Genomic DNA, 22,244 nt, shown 5'->3' with positions numbered 1-22,244 from the left:
CTGCCCAAACTATCCATCCTTTAGTCGGATCAGTCAGTTTCATGAATTGTAGGATTTATCTTCAAGTCCAGTGCTGACTCAGAGGGTAGCTTGTTCCCTAGAGAAAACAACCAACAAAAATCAGAACAGCTACTGCTCATAAGCTCTTTCAACACCCAAGTGGAAAGGACAACTTACTGGGTCCAAAAAATAGTTCAACTTCCTTTCAACTAGAGAAATAGCCAATAAACAGAAGGCAGCTATGTGCCATAGGTCTTGGTTAAAGCTTTCACTCAGTTACAGCAAAGAAATGTTAAATAAATTAAAAAGCTTATATGAAAAGCTATCACACAAACTATATGGTTTCTCACTCAAGAAGAAATTTACAGGGAATATAAATGAAAAGTATTCCAAGGGCCAAAGCTGTTGTTTTGTTTTTATCTTTGAGAGCTGAGTTTTATGTGCATGCACACTCATTCGTGCAAGAAACAGAGAGTGAAGTGGGTGAAAATTAAATGTCGCCACCCAGAAGTAGTCTCCATGTCATAGGGTAGCTACACTTAACACCATACATAAAAAAACTAGTGAAGTGTTACATAATCCCTTAAATCCAAGATCTTCATTCATTAGTTAGAAAAAATACTCTGAATCAAAAGATAAAAAGAGTAACGTGTTCTGTTAGGACTTGGCAATAGTAGGTTGCCTTCCCTATTATTTCTAAAACTAAAAAATCAACATGCACAGCCTTTGAGCTTTGAGATATACCACAACAGAAGTAGGGGGCCTTTCCACTTCAGGAGTTAGGGATTTTGTCTACTATATCATGCTATTAGGGAAAAGGGAAGCAAAATACTCAGTAAGAAAGGCAACTAGGGATCTCAAGCTAATTTCAGAACACAGAAATGTCATTTTGTCCTTTCACATGAATTAGATTAAAAGATTTTCATAAAACAAATACATTACTCAAGACTGTCTCCAAAAAGAATCATGAAGGTGACCAATACAACTAGAATCATGAAGGTGACCAATATAACTTTTCATTTTTAAAAAATTTATTAATTCTATTATTTATTCATTCAAGTGTGGGAAAATTCTAATCAAAATCTTTCCCTTGTCATTTTCAAGTTGTAATTAGAAAATTCTTGATTCTCAACTAAGAATCTCTGTGCCTGACCTCAGATTTATGGAAGATAAAACTAGCAGAACCAATACCCTGCCTTGAAAACTGTACTCAGTTGCATCAAAGCATCTGACTGACACTTTGGTCAGGGGTTTCTGCTTCGGTGTGGCCTTAAAGTCTTACTGACTCCTCACATTCCCAGCCTTTGTCAGAGAAAGAGTTGAGCCCTAATGTGCTAAGACACATACTGCACATTACTAGAGAGTAACTCAAATCACTGTCTGTATTCTGTGGTTCAGAGGAAGAATTCAGTTCAGAAAAGCTCCAACGCTCCCAGTTTCCTTCATATGTACCGGTAAGTTCCTTCTTACTGAAAAATAGGCCTTGTGGGCCAGTGGTTTTCAAACTTTATCAGGTAAAACCCTAGGCTTCCAGAGTAACTTCAGGGTTGTGTAAATTTCTTGATCTGAAATTCTTTTATCTATTTTTTCAATATTTATTAAATCAGTAATAAAAATCACATATGCAGGTCCAAACAGTATGCATTCATTTTTAGCATACTAGAGATTATCACCAACATACTCAGTTTGTATCAGATTACAATATTTTCATGGACATCCCAGAATAAAGCCTCTCTCTTCCTGTCACCGCGCACGCTCTCTCTTTCTCTCTCTATATATATGGATTTTTTGTTAGGAAGGTAGACTCTGGAGAAATCCTTATTTAAATGCACAGGTACTTATACAAAATTGAACAAATAAGTGTACAACGTACACATGTGAATTGTGATTCTCATATTATATGATAGAAAATATAGAAAAGGAGACTGAGTAACAAAGAGTAGTTATTATCCTTTAGCCACCAATTTCAATCTATTGTGTCCAACAAACCACACAGACTTGTTATTGTCACTGAATAACTTTATGAATAAGTTTTTAAAATCTAACCCTGTAATACCAGTTTTAGCGACTTTATATAAATTTAGATTTGGAGATTATATATCATCTCCACAAGCGTTCTGCTGCTTTGAAAACCAGTGTTCTAAACTCTAATTAAGGCTTGGGATTCCTGGTTCACAGGTCCTCTAGGGGCTGAAATGGTAATTAAGTCTAGTTTCTAATGCCTGCTGAGTGGGAAGTGCCTGCTACCTGTACTCTAAATCACCTTACCAGTCTTCCCTCCTACTAGCCTCCTCTCCCCACATTCTCACGGCTCTCAAAACACAGTATGCCAAACTCTGGAGTGTTAATGGTAATCAAAACTGGTAAAGATTTTAAGAGGGGGTACTAGATACTTTAAATATAGGAAGGAAATAAATATAGGAGGAAAAGGTATCTCAGTGCCATTTTTCATTAATTTTTCCAAGTTTCTATCCAATCTAACCTTTTCCACTTGCCTAGCAATTTTATTTTTTTAAGATTTTATTTTTAAGTACTCTCTACTCCCAATATGGGCTCCAACTCATGGCCCTGAGATCAAGGGCCACATGTTCTACTGACTGAGCCAGTCAGGCACACTTGCCTAGCAATTTTAATCTTAAAATGAAATCCCACTCTTCTGATATAACAGAGATGAAATATCATACCACATGCATCACACAAATGGTAGACTTCAGATATTTCTTTGAAAAGATAAGTGAAAAAGAAATTCTATATAACAAAAGCAGTGACTAAAAGCCTAAGGTGGAGAAACAGAATTATCCATAGGAGCTAATGATAGTCCTTTAAATTGTCACATGGAATCACTGCACGCTAGTACCCACCCACAGCTTGTTTTAAAAAAAGAAAACAGAGGCATCTGGGTGGCTCAGTCAGTTAAGCATCTGGATTTGACTCAAGTCATGATCCCAGGGTTGTGGGATCCATCTCCTTTTCAGGCTCCTTGCTCAGTGAAGAGCCTGCTTCTCTCTCTCCCTCTGCCTCTCTCCCTGCTTGTGGACTCTCACTTCCTCTCACTCACTCCCACTCTCTCTCTAATAAATAAAATCTTTTAAAAAACAACAACGACAAAGTGCAACTGGTTAAAACAAAAGCAAAACAACACCCTGCCCTAACCTAGCTTCTCTAAGGAAACTCCATGGACTTCCTCACCATCAGCACTTAGGGGAGTAACAGTGCCTGTTCTAACAGAAGCCTGCTTCAAGCCTACGCTTCGGAACCACATCTGAGATTTTCTTCACATCTGTTCAATCTTTTTACCTAACTATTAGGTTGAATTACTTTTTGAAAGTTCACTAACTGAGTAAGAGCATTCTAGATTATGGTACTCAACGGGTTGAAACAAACTAACAAACAAACAAAACCCAACCAACTTCACAGATTCTCAACGGTGTTTAAAATTTAAAGAAATCCTTTCTACCCTTTAAAACCCATCTCCAGTATTTCCTTTTCCATGAACCTTTCTGGCCTGGACATCCTCATTCAAATCAGTTAAAACCTCACTTTTCTCAAAATTTTCTGGCATTCTGAACTTTTTTTCTCTTTATAAGTAAAAGGGCAGATATCAGAATCTCCTGGGGTGCCCAAGTGGCCCAGTTGGTTGAGTGTCTGCCTTCAGACCAGGTCATGATCTCAGAGTCCCAGGATCGAGCCCTATGTCGGGCTTCTTGCTCTGTGGAAAGCCTGCTTCTCCCCTGTTTCTTGTTTCTTGTTGCTTGTTCTTGTTTCTTGTTGCTCCCCCCACTTGTGTTCTCTATCTCAAATAAATAAAATCTTAAAAAAAAAAAAAAGAATCTCCTACGAAATCTTTAAAAATACAAAGGACATTGCTCCAATTGTCTAGTTAGATCAGTAGATCTTAGATGGGGCAGGGAAGGCTGTATTTTAGAAGCACCAAAGATTGATCTGTAACTATATGGAAGCTTACGGGAACCACTGCATTAGATCAGGCACTGAACAAGGTTCCAGGAATTCAAGAAATAAGACCCAGTCCCCATCTCATGAAGTTCACACTCTATCATAAATAAAGCCCACTAAAGTGCTCAAAAAAGTTTTTTAAAGATTTTATTTGTTTATTTGACAGACAGAGATCACAAGTAGACAGAGAGGCAGGCAGACAGAGAGAGAGGGAAGCAGGCTCCCTGCTGAGCAGAGAGCCCAATGCAGGACTCGATCCCAGGATCCTGGGATCATGACCTGAGCCGTGGGCAGCAGCTTAACCCACTGAGCCACCCAGGTGCCCCAAAGTGCTCAGAATTTTCTAATTTAAAAATTTACTCTAGGGCTCCATGGATCACAATAATGGATAAAATGTTAAAAATGCCTTCAGAAGAAGCTTTTTTTTTTTAAGATTTTGTTTATTTATTTGACAGACAGAGATCACAAGCAGCCAGAGAGGCAGGAAGAGAGAGAAGAGGAAGCAGGCTCCCCACCGAGCAGAGAGCCCGATGTGGGGCTCGATCCCAGGACCCCGAGATTATGACCTGAGCCAAAGGCAGAGGCCCACCCAGGCACCCCCAGAAGAAGCATTTGGCTTTAGTGGAGAAAACATATATAAATAGGCAAAAATATATATATATTTTTTAAAGATTTATTTATTTTAGAGAGAGCGAGAGAAAACGTGTGCAAATGAGCAGGGAGAGGGGCAGCAAGAGAGTGAGAGAAAGAATCTCAAGCCAACTCCCGGCTGAGCATGGAGCCCAACGCAAGGCTCAATCTCATTACTCTGAGATCCTGACCTGAGCTAAAATTAAGGGGACACTTAACTGGCTCAGCCACCCAGGTACCCCAAAACATAGACAAATTTAAAAAAATAAATTATGATATACTTAAGCACTACAGCAGCACAGAGAAGAATGACCAGAGAGGTAGAAATGGCTTTGAGGAAAGAAAATGAGGCATTTGACCTTAATCAATGAAAAACAGGCAAGATCTCAAGAAACCGAAGAGCCTTCCAGGAAAAGTAAGGTCAAAGCAAAGGCACAGAGATTGAGGTGGGGGGGCGGGAGCTGACCAAGTTCAAATACATATTCTCAAATAGAATGTATACTTTTTAACAGAGTAGGTCTTCCATGAGGTAAAGTAAAAGGGATGAGGCTTACTCAATCAGAAAAGAAAGCAGCAATCTTTAAACAATTAGCTTCAATTGTTTTAATTCATTTTTTGTAATTGTTTTAATTCTAAAAATATTTCACTTAGCATCTAACCACAGTTTCCACTACAAGGGACTTCATATTCCAATGGGCATAAAGAAGACCAATCATTCTAAATTAAACAAAAATAAAACTTCAAATTGTAGTAAGTTCTGACAAGGAAATAAAAAGAACCACCTGAGGAAAATAATGGTGGGAAATGTCCTTTAAATTAGTCAAGGACTTTTCCTTTGTGGCATTTTAGCTGACACCTAAGAGAGGGAAAGACCTAGTCACAAAAAGAACAGGTGGAGCAACATATGCCAAGAGCATGAGCCAAAAACGGGCTGGACCTATCTGAGGAAGGCCAGCACGGCTGTAACTGAATATACAATGCGGAGGGAAGAGGAGAAGGGTAAGATTTAGACAAGTATACAATACATGAATTATGTAAGCCATAGTAAGGAGCTTGGATTTTATTCTACTAACAATTAGAAGGCCATGACCTCATTTATATTTAAGATTACTTTTGCCTTTAAATGGGAAATGAACTTCAGGGGTAAACCAATTAGTCTATCATGGCTAGGACCAGGGGCAGTGTATGTTAATGTATGTTAGAGATATCATATGCAAACTGAATTGACTAGATTACTCATTAACTCACTGTGGATAGTGAGGGAAGAGAGCAAAGATGAATCTTAAGTATCTCATTCAAGCATCTTCCAGAGGGTGATGATGGGTTTACCCAACTTCATAAAAGCCCTGATAAGAAAAAGCCTTAAATCCACAATTGGAATGCAGAATAATTAATAAATCCTGAAATGAAGTAAGGACTATTCTTCTGGAGTAATTAAGAGATTTTTAAACAGCTTAGCTAGCTTAAGTGGGAAATAAAGCTAGGGAAATGAATTAAACAGTTTAGGATACTTGCTACCTATAATTTTTTTTATAATGTATATAATTCACGTGCATACCCACAACAGCTCCATCATACTCATATCAAAATTCCAAAAATGAAAAATTTAGGACAACACAGTAATATTTTCTTTTAATTATAAATATATGTAACTGAAAGTATCTGAGGGAGGGAAAAGTCCTGCTCTGCCCCACTGTAAGAAGAGGAGTGCTTCTCCACTGTCTCTAACCCCTTAAAGTACTGGTTCTAGGAATGGACATTGGAATTGCCAGATCAGCTGTCTAAAAACAGACATGTGCAGAACTGGGGGGAAAGGGAGGATCTGGGTGAGAAATTGGAATGGTGGGTTTAGGGTGGGTCTTGGTCATAAATTTTTTTAAAAACAGCCTGGAAAATGTTGACATACATCCTCAGTTAATCTTTAAAAGATTAACACTAATCCAAGCTAATTTTCACATAGTTTTAATTAGTAGTTTTTCTATTATCAATGGCTGAGGCCATGAAGTAAATCCATTACAGTCAGAAATATTTTTATGAACATAAGCAACAGCTCTTTGTTTTACTGTGTATTAGTCATAAAAGTCAAAATTATTGAAATAACAAAACAAAAGGATTAATTTACACAATTATGTTTAAAATAGACCTTTCCCCTTTTGGGGGGTGGAAAGCAGGTGTCATATTTCCTACTGACTGTAGTTTGAATATAGTAAAAACTTTAAAATAAAACCAAGTCCCAACATCTCCTTAAGTTTCTCCAAGCAATTCCCCCATGTGGTTACTAGTTATGTCCTGTGAATACAGGTACATACAAAAATATCTCCAAAAGTTAAGTAGGAGAACCAAAACCCCTAAACGTCAATTTATCAAAATTTTAAAAATTGGAAATGTGTTATTTATTTTACCAAGTTTTTTTTTTTTAAGGTTTATTTATTTATTTGACAGAGACAGGGGGGCGGGGGGTGGGGGGTGGGGAACAGAGAGCCCGATGTGGGGCTCAATCCCAGGCCCCTGGGATCATGACCCAAGTTGAAGGCAGAGGCTTAACCCACTGAGCCCCCCAGGCACCCCTATTTTATCAAGTTTTAATGCAACAGAATTATAAATTACTTTTCATTAGATGAAAGTTTTAAGTTACAAATATATTCCTTTATTAAATACAGATGGAAAATTTGAGAGCTCTCTCATCAGGGAGATTAGTAAATAAGAAAAACTATAAAACTGATTTTTGCCAGTGAAATGATGAGAATGAGATGAGAAGCTTCTTCACTTCTACCCCTGAGACAGCTCTCAAACTTCCACAAGGAATAGATAAAATGTGCAATACACGAAATTAATTTGCAACATAAAAAACTGCACACAAGCCACACAATATATCTTTCCTCCAAGAGAAAGAAGTCACAACTCCAAGAATAAAACAGTCATAATTTCCAAAATATTAGGAAACCATGCAATTGAGCAAATCACAAAAATCCCTACTTCTCTATAGAAGAGATTAAAATGCATAACCAAATTTAAATAATAATACTGTGCTAAGTAATAAATGAATAAAATGGAATATAAGCATTTAACACAAAATGAACACATAGAACTGTAAATAAGACAAGCAAAGAAAACTCTATCCTGTTTACAATGTCTTTTATTCAAACTGTTTTAAGATTTCATCATTAATAATTTAGGTAGGTAAGATTACTAAGAGAACTTCTCCCATTGTTTTTGTTTCAGAATTACTAAAAGCAACCACCCAAAATTACTGTCTATAATTCTTCCAATTACACCAATATATCTGTTTTTGTTTGAAATTACTGGTTTTAAATTCTCATTTTCTAGTTTAAAAACATGCATTCTGGGGCACCTGGGTGGCTCAGTGGGTTAAGCCGCTGCCTTCGGCTCAGGTCATGGTCTCAGAGTCCTGGGATCGAGTCCCGCATCGGGCTCTCTGCTCAGCGGAGAGCCTGCTTCCCTCTCTCTCTCTCTGCCTGCCTCTCCATCTACTTGTGATTTCTCTCTGTCAAATAAATAAATAAAATCTTTAAAAAAAAAAAAAAAAACATGCATTCTGGGTATCTGTTAACCTTTTCAAATGGGAAAAAAATAATAAGAAGAAAAAAATAGTACTCTAATCTGAAAATACAGGTAAACGTTTTGTACTGGGCCTAACCTAAAAACTCATTCCATAAAAAAGGATAGGGAATATGTACACTCACAGACCATATTTAATAGAGACATGATTTTACCTTAGAACTTACATATAAATTGCTTTCCTGAAAGATTACAGCTTTCATCCAAAGGGAGCATTTTGAACAGTTTTGTGGCTAAAGGTTATTCATGACAAAAGTTGAATTAAATTATAAAAAATAAACACCTTACCTGAAAACTTAATCTGATTCTTAATACATATATGATCTAAATTTGTGGATATGTTTTTTTATGGAAATTAAATTTTCAATGAAGTATGTATTTCATTGATTTTTTTTTTTAATTGAAGGTAGTAGAGCTTCACGTCCTACATGCAAATGCATCCCACATAGAGGGGAAGAGAATCAAATCATCAGCTACCACTGAAATGCTTTTTTAAAGATGTGATAGAACAATTTTCTAATCTTGAAGTCTTCAAAATCCAGATTCAAGGTAAACTGAACCTTGGATTCAAAGAATCTCCAGTCCTTGTGGTATTCCTGATTCGACTCTTATTTTGCGTTCCTTCAGTATCTACCTTAAGCCTTTTAATATAGTAGTGAGTAGTAGAAACCTAAATCTTTTTAAAGACTCCATCAAAAAAAAAAAAAAATTGAACTAAAAATTATTTGAATAGGACTGAGAAGATATCACAAGTATTGTTTTTCATTCTTTTAAAAAGTATATAAAGAACCAGCAATATTTTTACTTTTAGGAAAATATAAAGAAAAAGCACAAAATGTTTTAAAATACTGAATCACAGTTAACATTTCAGTTATAAAAATTATATTTGATGAAAAGTACAAATATTTTTCTCTTCACTATATTACACAATAAAAATGAAAAGTTTTAACACTCTCAAAAAGTTTTCTTTCTTTTTTAATGTAAGTAACCTTTAATAGAAGCCATGTGGATTTGGCCAAAATAAATACAACTCAGTTTCCATCTCTGGTTTTCTCCTCAACCTCTAGAAAATTTTAGTATATGTGCTGCCGAAGCGAAAATTTTAACAATGGATTTATATAATCATTACTTCATTTTGGCTGATTAGTTACATGTGATAAAAAGTATCTGGACTACCTGGCTATTAGAAACACTAAAAGCATTTGAAAAATCTATTAGGTGTCCTACAGCTTCCTGAAAAAATTTATCTAATCTCATTTACCAAAGTTAGGCAAACGCTGTAAATTCGTATTAGGAGTTTAACTTGAGTTTTATCAAACACATACTCTGACATACTATTTGATAGAAACCACAGCCTAAACATCTGTTTTGCTTCCCATGTCTACAAACAGTATTCTTCCCTTTGGCCTAACTTCAACCTTACCTCTGTTAACAGCCTTATTTCCTTGAGTTTTCATTAATTAATTTGACAAGTATTAGAGTATTAACTACGTGTAATCTATAGTGGCTAAACCCTAAAAGTGTTAATAACTTATCCACATTTTTAAAAATGACTGTATAGATTTGAATTACAATTTTAAGAACTATATCCTCTGGCCTGTTTGGTAGGTACTTAATTTGATCACCGTAATATTTGAAGAAACATAACAGTGACCTGCCTGTCCCCAAACTTGGACTAATGACCTAAAATGGTAGGATCTGTCCTAGCCTCTACAATGGTGGCAATCGTTTAAATCATAACATTGGTGCTATTTAAACGAAGGGTTAAAACCAAATGGGAGGAGGACAGGTATCTCATAACAAAACCAACTCTTCTAGATCAAAAGAAACATTTTTTTGCTTCTCAAGTGATAATATTTGAGTAAATGGATTCTTCATTCATACATTCATAGTGACAAATTATGTTTGTACTGTTTACAAACAAGAAACTTAACTCTAAGACAGGTGTGTCTGATTATAAAAATTATAGATACTGGGGTGCCTGGGTGGCTCAGTGGGTTAAAGCCTCTGCCTTCAGCTCAGGTCGGGCTCTCTGCTCAGCAGGGAGCCTGCTTCCCTCCCCCCACTCTCCGCTTCCCTCTCTGCCTACTTGTAATCTCTGTCAAATAAATAAATAAAATCTTAAAAAAATTATAGATATTTACAAAAATAGTGTAAGGCTAATATTAATGTTATTTTAACTTTGGATTTATTTCCAATGAATAAAAGCTAATACCAAATTTAAAACAAAAATTGAAGTCTGACTTCAAAAAAATGTGATAGAATCAATAAATACCTCTGTTACTTCCCTAACATAACAATTTAGTTGACCTCCACATAAAAACTTTAAAGCATCATAATAAAATGTAACATGTAAACAAAAGATATTCGATTACTGGTTCAAGAACCATGGAGTTTAAAATTTTAAAGAGCCATAGTCCTTATCAGGAGCCAGAATAGACATCAATGTATTATAGTAATTAACTTAAAAACTATTTTGTCCTTTTACTATTATTAAGGTGGAAGAAATCTCCATTGCCCAGGTGTCTTTTTTTTTTTTTTTTAATTCCGTTTATGTTCTTGAATGAGCTTCAGTAACCCCTGTAATAATTCAATGGAAAACTTATCTGATCAATTCAGTTATCCAGAACATAGCCAAGAACTAGAAAAAAACTAGTCTCGAAGGATAATTTAAAGTCCATGTACCTTATTCAAAGGAAACAATTCAAGTCCTTAACGCAAAGTCTTTTTCTTATTTGGAAAAAAAAAAAGTACTAAAAATGTGTTTGTGTTCTTAGCCCTCAGCAGATCAGGAGGAAAAGAAAGAGGTTATAAGAAAAAAGGGGAAAGAAGACAGCATAGAGCACTAAGAACAGTGAGGTCTCAAAGAGCTTCCCAAGAAAAGCAATCTTATCAGCAATACCTGGAAACAAATTAGAACAGTAAATTTTCTGGCTCACCCAAACCTATGAAATCAGGAACTCTGGGGATGAGACCAAGAAGGCTGGTGATTGTGATGGACTCTCAAATTTGAGAACAACTGTCCTAAAGGTAGGAATACTAACAGCACAACACAGTCATCAATGAAATGCCAGTAAGAACTCAGTAGAAGGATTCAAATAAACTTGGCTGAGTATATCCATGCAGGAGCATTTCAACAGTTCAGAGAGCAAGAGAAAAAGGCCTTACCTTCAAGGTATTATAATCTAACATACTGGGGTGAGAGGACAATGAGAAAGTGAAGAATCTAAGTAATTACATAACTTGAAACACACTGCTCTACAAACTCTGATACCTAAAGGGTATCAATTCCATTCTGGCCCAATATGATCACTGAGGCAAACAAAGTTGAGCATGAGTCATCAAAAAATAAAAAAAAGGATTATATTCTATCTGAAACAAAAGAGTACTACAAATTTTAGAAATCTATGAAAAGTTGCTGAAAATCTCAAGTTTTGACAAGTTAAAGTCATAAAGCTTCTGATATATTAAAAAAAAAAATCAAGCGGGGCACCTAGGTGGATCAGTAGGTTGGGCATCCATCTCAAAACTCTTGATTTCGGTTCAGATTGTTATCTCAGGGTCATGAGATCGAAACCTGAATCCAGCTCCACGCTGAGTGTGGAAGCCTGCTTAAGATTCTTTCTCCCTCTCCCTCCAAACCCACATCTGCTTGTGTGCATACTTTCTCTCAAAAAAAAAAGTAAATAAATAAAAAATCAAGTATGCTGGAAACCTCCATTTCCTGTGATCCTAAATAAATCAATTATTGCAGCTTCTTTATCAATATATTTAGATACCAAAGATGCAAATAAGATAGTGTCAAAATGTACAGATACGAGATAACGAGGATCAAACTGTTAAAATTTTGCAGGAAAAGGACTGGCAAATGAAACCTAACTGCTTAAAAAAAACAAAGTTCAAATTTTGGTAGATAGTTATTACTGGACACCAGACAATTTCCAGGCTTATCCATACCAACATCCCACTGATGTCCTCCTCTTCCAGTTGCCTGGAGAGATGCCCAGAAACCACCTGATCTGGGTCTCTAACTGATTTCATGGAAAAGAGCATCTCAGACAACCTGAATATCTGCCCTAGACTAGTGCAAAAGCAAGAAATAAGTTTTGTCATGTGAAGAAGCCCTTACAGTTTGGATTTGTTTGTTTCAGCAGGTTAGCCTACCACCACATCACAAACAATGGACAATAAGAGTACAAGCCATAGTAACTATAGTATAGGGAGCAGTTTGGAGACAATAATTATACTAACATACTATTGATCTGTACTGTTTTCTTCAAGGTACAAAATCCCCCAAAGGGACTATCAGTTAATAGTTACTACTTCTAGGAATACCAATCTAAAATCTGGAAACCACATCTACAATATAGGAAGATATTTATGAAATCACAAGAAAATATCTCATTTCAGACAAATCAATGTATAAGAGAGTCATGACTAAAAAATCCAGAACTAAACATTATCACCATAAACATGCAGTCCACATTTGATTGTTTGCTAGTATTTATGTTTAGGCTTTACTAGCCTATGTGTACTAGGGCTTTTAAAATAGATACATCTTTAATTCCTCTCCTTTTCTAAGACCTTTCCCATGTGCTCCACATGGACTGCACAAACTGAAAAGCAAAAAAGAGTAAGAAAACAGGTGGCTTTCATATATGAATTTGACTAGGCAAGTTGAGAAGAATCAGGGAAAATTGAAGACACAGAAGAGGCTGCTGCAGGGGAGCAGGGTGAGAGGATGGGGGGTCATTGATGATGGACACTGGGGACGGTATGTGTTGTAATGAGCACCTGGTATAAGACTGATAAATCACAGACCTGTACCCCTGAAACAAATAATACATTATATGTTAATTAACTGAATTTAAATTAAAAAATAAAAATTAAAAAGAAAGAAGAGGCTGCCACCTTTCATGTCATTCCTATAGAATTAGAGGACCACCCTAACTAAAGACATGACACACAGCACTGTTAATTTTATTCACACACTCTCTCCCTGAGTATATACAATGCACCAGGCCCCACTGAGCCAAAAGGTTAAAGAAGAAATGATCCTGAGCTCTCAACCCATTTGACTTAAGGGGGAAGCGGGGGGTGGGCAGGGACCTGACTTCAATTCTCTACATCCAGCTAGAAATCCAGAATGTTCTTGGGCATTTAACTAATACATGCTCTCTCTGCCTCATTTCATCCAGAACCACTACAACACTCTGATTTACTTACCCCAGATTCCAATCCTACATTGCTGAAACAAAACTCCCCTCATCTCCAGATAGCCTTGGTGGGATTTTCTGTCAATGACAACTTGTCATTGAGAAACAATGTCAAGGAAAGTCAAGTACCTTTTAAAGTCCCTTTTAAGTCTAGTACAAACACCCAACTCTCCTTTTGCTACCTCTCTCATCGCTGTGTTCATTTCTGCCTCTTTTTAGTGTGCCTATCACCTACAGATCAACATGTCACAAAACAAGAGAATTTTACATTAGAAAGACTTTTTTAGAATCATCAAATATTAGCTTCTTATAGAAATGAAGATGCTAAAACACAGGGATCAAAGGCTGTGCCAAAAACCACACAGCTATTTTATTGTAACTAGCACCATGTTCTAAAGGCAATCGAGTCATGATCCATGAAAGCAGCCAAAGAGAAGCTGATGAACTTCAGTGGAAGGGAAACCCCTACCCGCTCCCATCCGGTCCCTATCCCATAGGTAAGGGACAAGTTAGCCAATACATGAGATTTAAACAGAAGTCCACAACAGGACCTCTAAAACCTAACAAGATGTATTAACCAGGGATTCCCCAACCAGTAGAACAGTATCTACTGGTAGCTATTAAGCCTTACCTGACAGGTCTCCAAGACAGCTGCAGCAGCCACATCCCCCTCTGCGCCATTAACGTCTCGCCTCAGTTTCCTGAAATTCCCAACCGGGAAGGGAATACAGGCCCACAGGCATTCCCAACCCGGTTATGGCTCTACAGTTCTACTGTTAGTAAATCTTCCCTGGGACAGCACCATCTGTATCCATATACATGCATACAAAAAGCAGTCTCCATCTAGGATGAGCTTAACATTACAGGGCAATGAAAAGGTTCTCTTCAAAAAAACCTCAGAGACCCCTGATCTTAACTATAAATTTTTATTTCATTTTTGAATGTAGAAAGTACTCCCCAATTAGAAAACTTGGAAAGGATTGAGTGATTCTGCAGAATATACCTGAAAAACAAAGTAGTTACAAAAATGGGAACATGCAATTTAAAAATAATACTTACAAATATCTTCACTGGTTTTAAGAATGTTTCAGCACCTCAAGACACAAAGTGACTCTAGTTCTGGTATAGTCAAATTTTCAAATGGCACATTTCTGTTCTTATAGGACTATTAATATCTATATTCTTTTGAACATTTGTAATTTAGAAGTTTTCAAAGATGTTCATGAAATCATTAAAATTCACTATATTTAAAGATACCGACCAATTAAAACATTTCCTCCCAAGACAAAAATGAAGCTTAAGTGAATAAGCACTTAACAGGCACTATATGCCTGTTTGAGCTAGATTAGAAATGACATGGTTGTCTTAGGGAACAGGGAACTGGTAATATGCTTAGGAAATCTAGATTGATATTTTTAAACAAAGAAGAGTATTTTAATGCCAGATTACCTCTACTACTAATAAGAGTAAAATCAATTCAGACAAATCAATTCAGACTGAAATATCAAAAAAAAAAAAAATCATGGCAGAGTTTCCTGACTGGGTTGACCCACAGAATTCATTTAATGGTAGACTTTTAGAAAATAATTATAGGAAAATCTAACTAGTGTAACATACTATAAAACATGGTGATGTTTAAGAAGTACATAAATATTTTTATAACTTTGTTTTCAGTGATTTTACCACTGAGCAAAACATAAAATAATCTAAAATGATAGATTATGAATTTTTATGCCTTCAGTGATTATAATGTAGAACCTAAGATGCACAGTACAATTTTAAATATGAACTTGGATATTCACTATCAGCAAGACCACAGCTTCAACCTATTAGTAGAGCTTCCTATTTTCCCACAGGTACATAGGCTCCTTAGCTGGATATCAGAGCAGTAACACAGCTTGCAGGATAGACATATCAATGCATTTGATTTTATCCACAGCAGTGTTCCAACCACAATGACTTAGAGGAGTTCGTGATTTCTGACCTATATGAGTTGTTAATTTTGACAACATATCCCAATTTGCCCTCTCTCTTGTTTTTCAGTCATACAAATTGATCAGTTATATGGACACACATACGTAAAACTTGTCCAAAAAAGAAAGTATTTGAAAGGGCTATCACGTGGAAAAGATTCTAATTTTTACCTCATTCAACACAAAGAGAAAGAACTAGGTCCAGTGAATAAAAGACAAGACAGAGTTTAGTTTAGTAAGAGATACAAATTTCTTTTTTATTCAAACTTAAAATGTACACTGAGTTAGCTCGCTTAGCTAATGAATTCCTTATTACTAAGAAGTAGTTAGATGATAATCTGTTAGGAAAGTCACCTCTACACTGGTATAAGGCTCAATTAATGTTGACTCCAAAAAGTTCCACCTAGATCAATGACCAGTATCAAATTATTCCATAAACTAACAACTATTCAAATGAAATAAATTATACCTCCATTTCTTTGCCAATGATATGAAATGCCACAGAGCTAATGAATCACAGAACTTTATTATTTTTTAGCAAAGAACTTTAAAACTAAAAAGAAAATATCCTTTTTAGGATCTATCTCAACATTATAAAAATAAAATTATTTTTAAGTAGCACCATTTGATACATAAACCATACATATATATGGTTTAATATTTTAATATTTTAGAACAAAAATGATGAAAAATATTAACTTCCCCTTTTCCTTTCCTGTCCCCTTTTTCCCCACACCTTGCCCAAGCCAAAAGATAAATATTAGTTAATTTTACCCACCAATTCAATATCCTCAAGAATATAAAAAGAAGATTATTTTAAAAAACTGGATCTAAAACTATATTTTCATTAGGTTATTCTAGACTATTACAGTAAGATTTATAATAAATGAATAAAATTATTTAATAATGTTACATGTAGTATAATTAAATGCTTCTCCCCAAATCAATTATCTGAGATTCGTCACAATAACATATTAAAATCCGGCTAATGGTCCAAAAATCTGCACCATCTTCATCTTAAAGAATGAATTTTTGAAAATACTGAAAGTCACTTACAGCTGTCTTTCTTCTTTATAAATTAATGATGGCATTTTCAAATTCAAAAACTCTCTTTGCCCCTCCCAAGTATCCACACACAATCAAGCAGAAGAAGAGATGCTCAAATCCTGAGTCACAATTGCGCATTAAACCACCAAATATATTGGTGAACTCCCTTGAAATGTATGGTCCCACTGCAACCTCTCTTAAAATCACTCTCAAACAGACTATGGTTAATACTGAGGTAATTCAAGCACAGCAAAACTTAGTATACTAAGTCTATTATCAAGTCAAAAGACTCTTGGAAAAATTCTGACTAAAAAAACCATTCAACAGTTCTCATGATAAAATTAGTTTTCATGGCACAAAAAATTAAGGCATAAACTATCATTTCATATACTTACTGTAGTCATATTTTCATTTCTAAAGATCTATTCAAAAACATCACTTAAAGCAAAAACTACTAGAAAAAGAGATCTTTATCTATTACTTTTTAAACATTCTTACTAAAGCACATTTAGGAAATAGATTTTACTAAGTGTGTGTTAAGCCAGTGGTTCTTAAATTTCCCAAGTCTATATCTCTAAGAAGATAGTTCATGCTGTGATCAGAGAAAAATGTACATTTACAAATAAAGAATATGCATATAACTATCTCAAAGACTATGAAGTCCAAGTTGAGTGCCATATCACGAATACTCCTGTAACTATACATAGCAAATACTCAGAAAGTAGCAAGCCACTGTTCTTAGGTTAATTGTGCATAAAACAACTAAACTTATAAATCCTTGATTTCCTAAAGGAGCAAAAAATGGCTGTGTGTACAGTTCAATGGCAACTTAACATATGCTGCATATTTTTAATAATTTAAATACCTTTGAAACCTAAATTCAAACAATTTTTATATAAAGTTTTTTGTAGTAAAGCTTTTTAAAAATGCAAATTAGGTTTAAAAGTGATGAGAACATATTCACTCAGGATTCACTCAGAATCTACTGTGTTCCAGGAAGGCTTTTAATTCCTTATAATTTGAGGAAATTCAAACTCTAATTATCTACTTAATTTTGCTCAAATATGTTCACATTTTTGGTCAAAATGAAAATGACATTACTCTAGTTGACATCTGCATGCCAAAGTATTTAAGGTTTCCTGTTTTTTAGAAAAACGGTATTTGACATATTTCCAAGGGCAATAATTTCTAAAACACAAATTAAAAAAGAGAAAATGAAACTTCATAAACTGAAAATGATCAATAGGTTGTATCTACAGTAGACAAGAAGCAGCAAAGATAAATTAAATCGCCACTAAGGTAGGTAAATAAACTCTACCACCTTTTTGATTCTACAACTTAAAAGCAGAAATACCAAAAACCTTTCCCAGACCTTGGGAAAAAAAAATTTTTGTGGGTAAGAAGTGATGAAAGACACTGAAGGGAGACTTAATTTTTTTCTTTGTTCCTCTCCAGAAAATGTTAAGCCATTAACTAAAAGGAGAAAATATGAAGAAATAATAAATGCAAAACCGTTCATCATTCCAGTATTTGTAGAAAATACTTGATCTTATAAGTTGATTTTCATTTGAATGAAGAACAATTTTTAAATAACAGGTATTCAGGAATACATTTAATATGTATACTGACCTATTACCAAAGGTCCCAGACAGTAATTACTTTCATTAATAGGAAATAAAATGACCATTTTAATGTTAAAATATATAGAATAATAATATAGAGCTATATAGAAGAGTAAATAGTTTCTCAGTTAATTTAGTGTTTTATATTAATTAATTTCAATCTAAATTTAAGTTGTTGATACCCAACTGAGACCAATGAAACTTCTACCTACACACAATGAAACATCTACCTACCCACCTACCAAAGAGCTTAAAGAAGTAACGAATCATTAATAAATTTTCTAATTGTTTTCAAGATTTAAAATTTCCTTTGGCATTTTTAACTCCTTTAATATTTAAAAAGCTTATTATTATTTTTTTTAATGGCAAGTTTGAACTAATCTGATCAAAGATGTGAACAAAGTAATTAAAATAATTACAAAATAATTACTTTTGCAACAGGCAAAGACGTGTTGTCAGGCCAAAATAAACTGGTACTTCACTAAGAGAGCCAAAGTTTTCTGATTGGCATATGGATACCGTGCTTGTGGGTTCTTTATAAACACTGCTCAGAAGTCTGGACAATCTCTAAGAAATTTTAGATGTATAGCTGACATGTAGATTATGTTCATGTAAACAATGTGAACACACCTCAATGGGACAAATAGCATAGTAGCATATTACTTACAAGTAAAACTTTTAGGCTACCAGGGATATTCAATTCTGACACTGCTCTCTAGGGAAGAAGGGAAAATATTTACAAATTTAACTGAACCTGAAAAGAGCCAAAGTAGAAGAAAAGGTAAGCAGACAGGAGAGGGGGAATGGGTTGAAAGGGAAGGGAAGATGAGTGGGAAGGAAGAGAGCAAGAAGGAAAAAGGTAGCAGAAAGAAGCATTGATAAAATCCTTAGCAACATAAGGTTATTCTGCCTCTAAGTACGCTTGATACTTTATATACTAAACCTGATGCTCTGTTCCATAAAGTTATCAGTACTATTCTCATTCTTTATTTCATAAAGATCTTTGATTTCAATATCAGTATCAAAACCGATGAATCTTATTAACTGGATTAAGCCCTGGAGGCAATATTAGTTTCAGACTGATCTAGGTAGACCCTTTGGCTTCAATGGCATCCAATTTCTATTTTTTGAAACACTGAAGACTAAGTGATGATTATCCAGCACAGGTTCTAGAAACATAATCATGTGATAATTTCAAACAGTTTATAGAGACAAGATAATCTACTCAGCACTTATTATAAATTCAACATAATTCTCCACACCTTGGATTTCTAATTAAGGTACACAGCAGCAGGGATGGATGATGTTAACAAATATTTCATATTTCTATATTAAAATAAATGTCTATTATATGTAGAATGAAAAATTTGTACGAATTTTTAAGGTAAAAGAGAGGACTTCAAGAAAATAGAATTCTGGAAGGGTCACATTGGACCTCTGAGGTATCAGTACATTTATCCAAATTCTTCAGCCATTATGGGTAAACATGGATAAAAAAAATGATTAAAAAGTACTATTTTCTCAACCTTGACAACCCCTAAATAGATTTCTTTCCTACTGTTGTTTATAATACGTTAGCCAATTTAAAATTACTACCATAAATTTATAATCAAACACCTGAAAGACAATACACCTAAACGTGTATTTAGAATGATACAGAATTATATTTTTAGAAACTTACTGTAAAAAGAAGATTCTGAAGCATATATACATATCAATATTCTATTTCTGAGGCTTTTACAGAAGTTTTTGAGTGAAATAGCATTATTATTGACTTGAAAAAATAGGGAAATACTAAGGTCCAAGTAGATTATTTTTTCTAATAAACCATTTTCTACTTTAAATTTTTTTGTGCCTTTAAACATGCTTATATAGAATTTTTGTTTATAATTAAATTTTGTTTAAAATTTTCAACTATACATTTGATCTATGGTACCAAAACTAAGAACATAAAACTCATAATGTGTCTAAACGTGAATCATTCAAGTATACAATTTCAGTTCTGATAAACTAATAGCAAATAGTGCTTACAGATTTGATATCTGGAACTCACTGGAAACAGTTACTCAACTTACCTGGTGCTAATCCAGCAGCAGCAGGACTTCCCATGGATGGGTGAGAGAACACTTGAGAGAAGGCAGACATATTTGACTGGGACACGTTACTCAGCCTGGAGGTTGATCCTCCTTTAGGAATAAACTCGCTTGCAGTAGGATTTGGTGTCTATTTAAAAATCAAATATAGTAAGTTAACACACTTTAAGCCCAAAAAAGACATTGAATCTACTAGGAATTATTGCACAATGATTTACTGAGTAAAATATTTTATTGAAAGGATTTACAGTGTTTTTAGTTTCTGTATTTTGGAGTGGTATAATTAAATTTCTTGAAGGAAATTTTAAAATCAAATTTGAGGATTTTAATCATTTCATTTGCAGAATTTAACCCCAGAAACATGTAAAATTTGCCTTGGCTGTCAAATATGCATCATTACCAAACTATCCTAACACATTTTAGAGAACTGGGAGGTGAGACTACCTCAAAACTGAGCAACAAGTTTCAAGTTTAAGATCTTCAAACCACTTCTAGCAGGATAAAGGTCAAAAGTGCCTTTCTTCCCAAAATTAATCATTTCCTTTTTTTAAGACACTTAAGACATTTCCCCAATAATATGGTGCCATGTATTTAAGTAACAGAGTAAACACAAGAAAAACATTTAAAAACAGGAAAAGGTAGGAGGAATCAAGCTATAAGAAAAACCTAACAGAGGCCCCAATGCTTTCAATGCCCTACAAGTATCATATGTAACTTTTGTTGATATTTCAAGTATTTTACTATGTGATAACATAGAAAAAAATTTTCTTCACAGTTGTACTATGCCACAACATTTTATATATTCAAGTGGCATAGTACTTTAGGCTTTAAAAACTACTAAAACATTATGAGACTGCATAACAAATTCATAAATGGCCTGTATTTTGTCAACATGGAACAAATAAATATCCTCAATTTTTCTGAAATGGTGACCATTTTAAATTCTAGATGCCTAAGCAAAAATAAAGATTCAATCACTCTTAACATTAATCTTTTGAATTCAACTTTCAAATGGTCAGCCAAGGAGATAATTTAGTATGGCTCACACTTCAGCCCACATTCTATGCATACATATAAACTAAGTTTAAAATGCACTGAATCGGGGGCGCCTGGGTGGCTCAGTGGATTAAGCCACTGCCTTCGGCTGGGTCGTGATCTCAGTGTCCTGGGATCGAGCCCCACGTTGGGCTCTCTGCTCGGCTGGGGGCCTGCTTCCCCCTCTGTCTCTGCCTGCCTCTCTGCCTACTTGTGGTCTCTCTCTCTGTCAAATAAAATAAATAAAATCTTTAAAAAAATAAATAAATAAAATGCACTGAATCATGATGTAAAGCAGTCATTCACTTAGAAGTCTTTTAGAACCGATCATTAGAATGTAAAAATGCATTTCCACAAAGGAAGAAAATAAGATAGACTAATTCCTATACAACCCGAGAACACCTTCCCTAATTCAGTAAGAATACCACTCTACATTACCAAATTAGAGTTTAAGTTATTAGATTCAGAAGACTGTAAGTCAACAGGCTGACCTAAATTTAAACTCTACAACAAATGAGAGTTTACCAATTACATGCCTGCTAATGTTAAATGCAAAGTTCATAAAATGTAGAAGAAATGTTAAACTGTGCTTAATTAAAATATATTAAAGAATGAATCTCTTTAACTGTCACATCTAAGATATGAAATTCTGAAAAACAAACAAACAAACAAACAAAAAACCCAGGCCTGATCCAAAATATATTTTTCAAAGAGAAAAAAAAATCCTCTTCTATCACTTTTCTGTGTGCATGTGTGTGTCTGTTTCAAACACTTCCAAATTCTAAAGTTTTCAAAAATAGTGGTATGTTCTACAAAAGTATAGTCAACTCCTTAATTTCTGGGAAAATTTCTAGAAAGGTAAGTCCATGCATTTTATTATTATACTACTCCCTAGTTCTAAGGGAATGATTGGCTACTAACAAGATCACTTCAGAGCTAAACCAATGTGTTTCAATTAATCTTAAATCTATTTTAGAAGATGAGAGTCAAGATAAAAGTAATCAGTATCTTGGTAAGAGTCCAGAGTGCCTAGAAGAGATGGAGACTTCAGGATTATAAGATTACTAAGAGCAAATTTGGACAAAGAAAATTATA

At 34.7% G+C, this 22,244-nt stretch overlaps 1 protein-coding gene across 1 annotated transcript in view; it reads right to left on the bottom strand.

Moving 5' to 3' along the window:
* The window catches only part of PAN3 (poly(A) specific ribonuclease subunit PAN3), a 140,409-nt gene that overhangs the window by 53,927 nt on the left and 64,238 nt on the right, over positions 1-22,244 (bottom strand). Inside the window, exon 6 of the mRNA XM_059378238.1 lies at positions 20,097-20,244. Coding sequence (XP_059234221.1) covers positions 20,097-20,244 — 148 coding nt within the window. The remainder of the gene's footprint in view (positions 1-20,096; positions 20,245-22,244) is intronic.

Source organism: Mustela nigripes, chromosome 15, assembly GCF_022355385.1.
Source record: "Mustela nigripes isolate SB6536 chromosome 15, MUSNIG.SB6536, whole genome shotgun sequence".
NCBI lineage: Eukaryota > Metazoa > Chordata > Mammalia > Carnivora > Mustelidae > Mustela > Mustela nigripes.
This window is presented reverse-complemented; position numbering and strand designations above follow the sequence as displayed.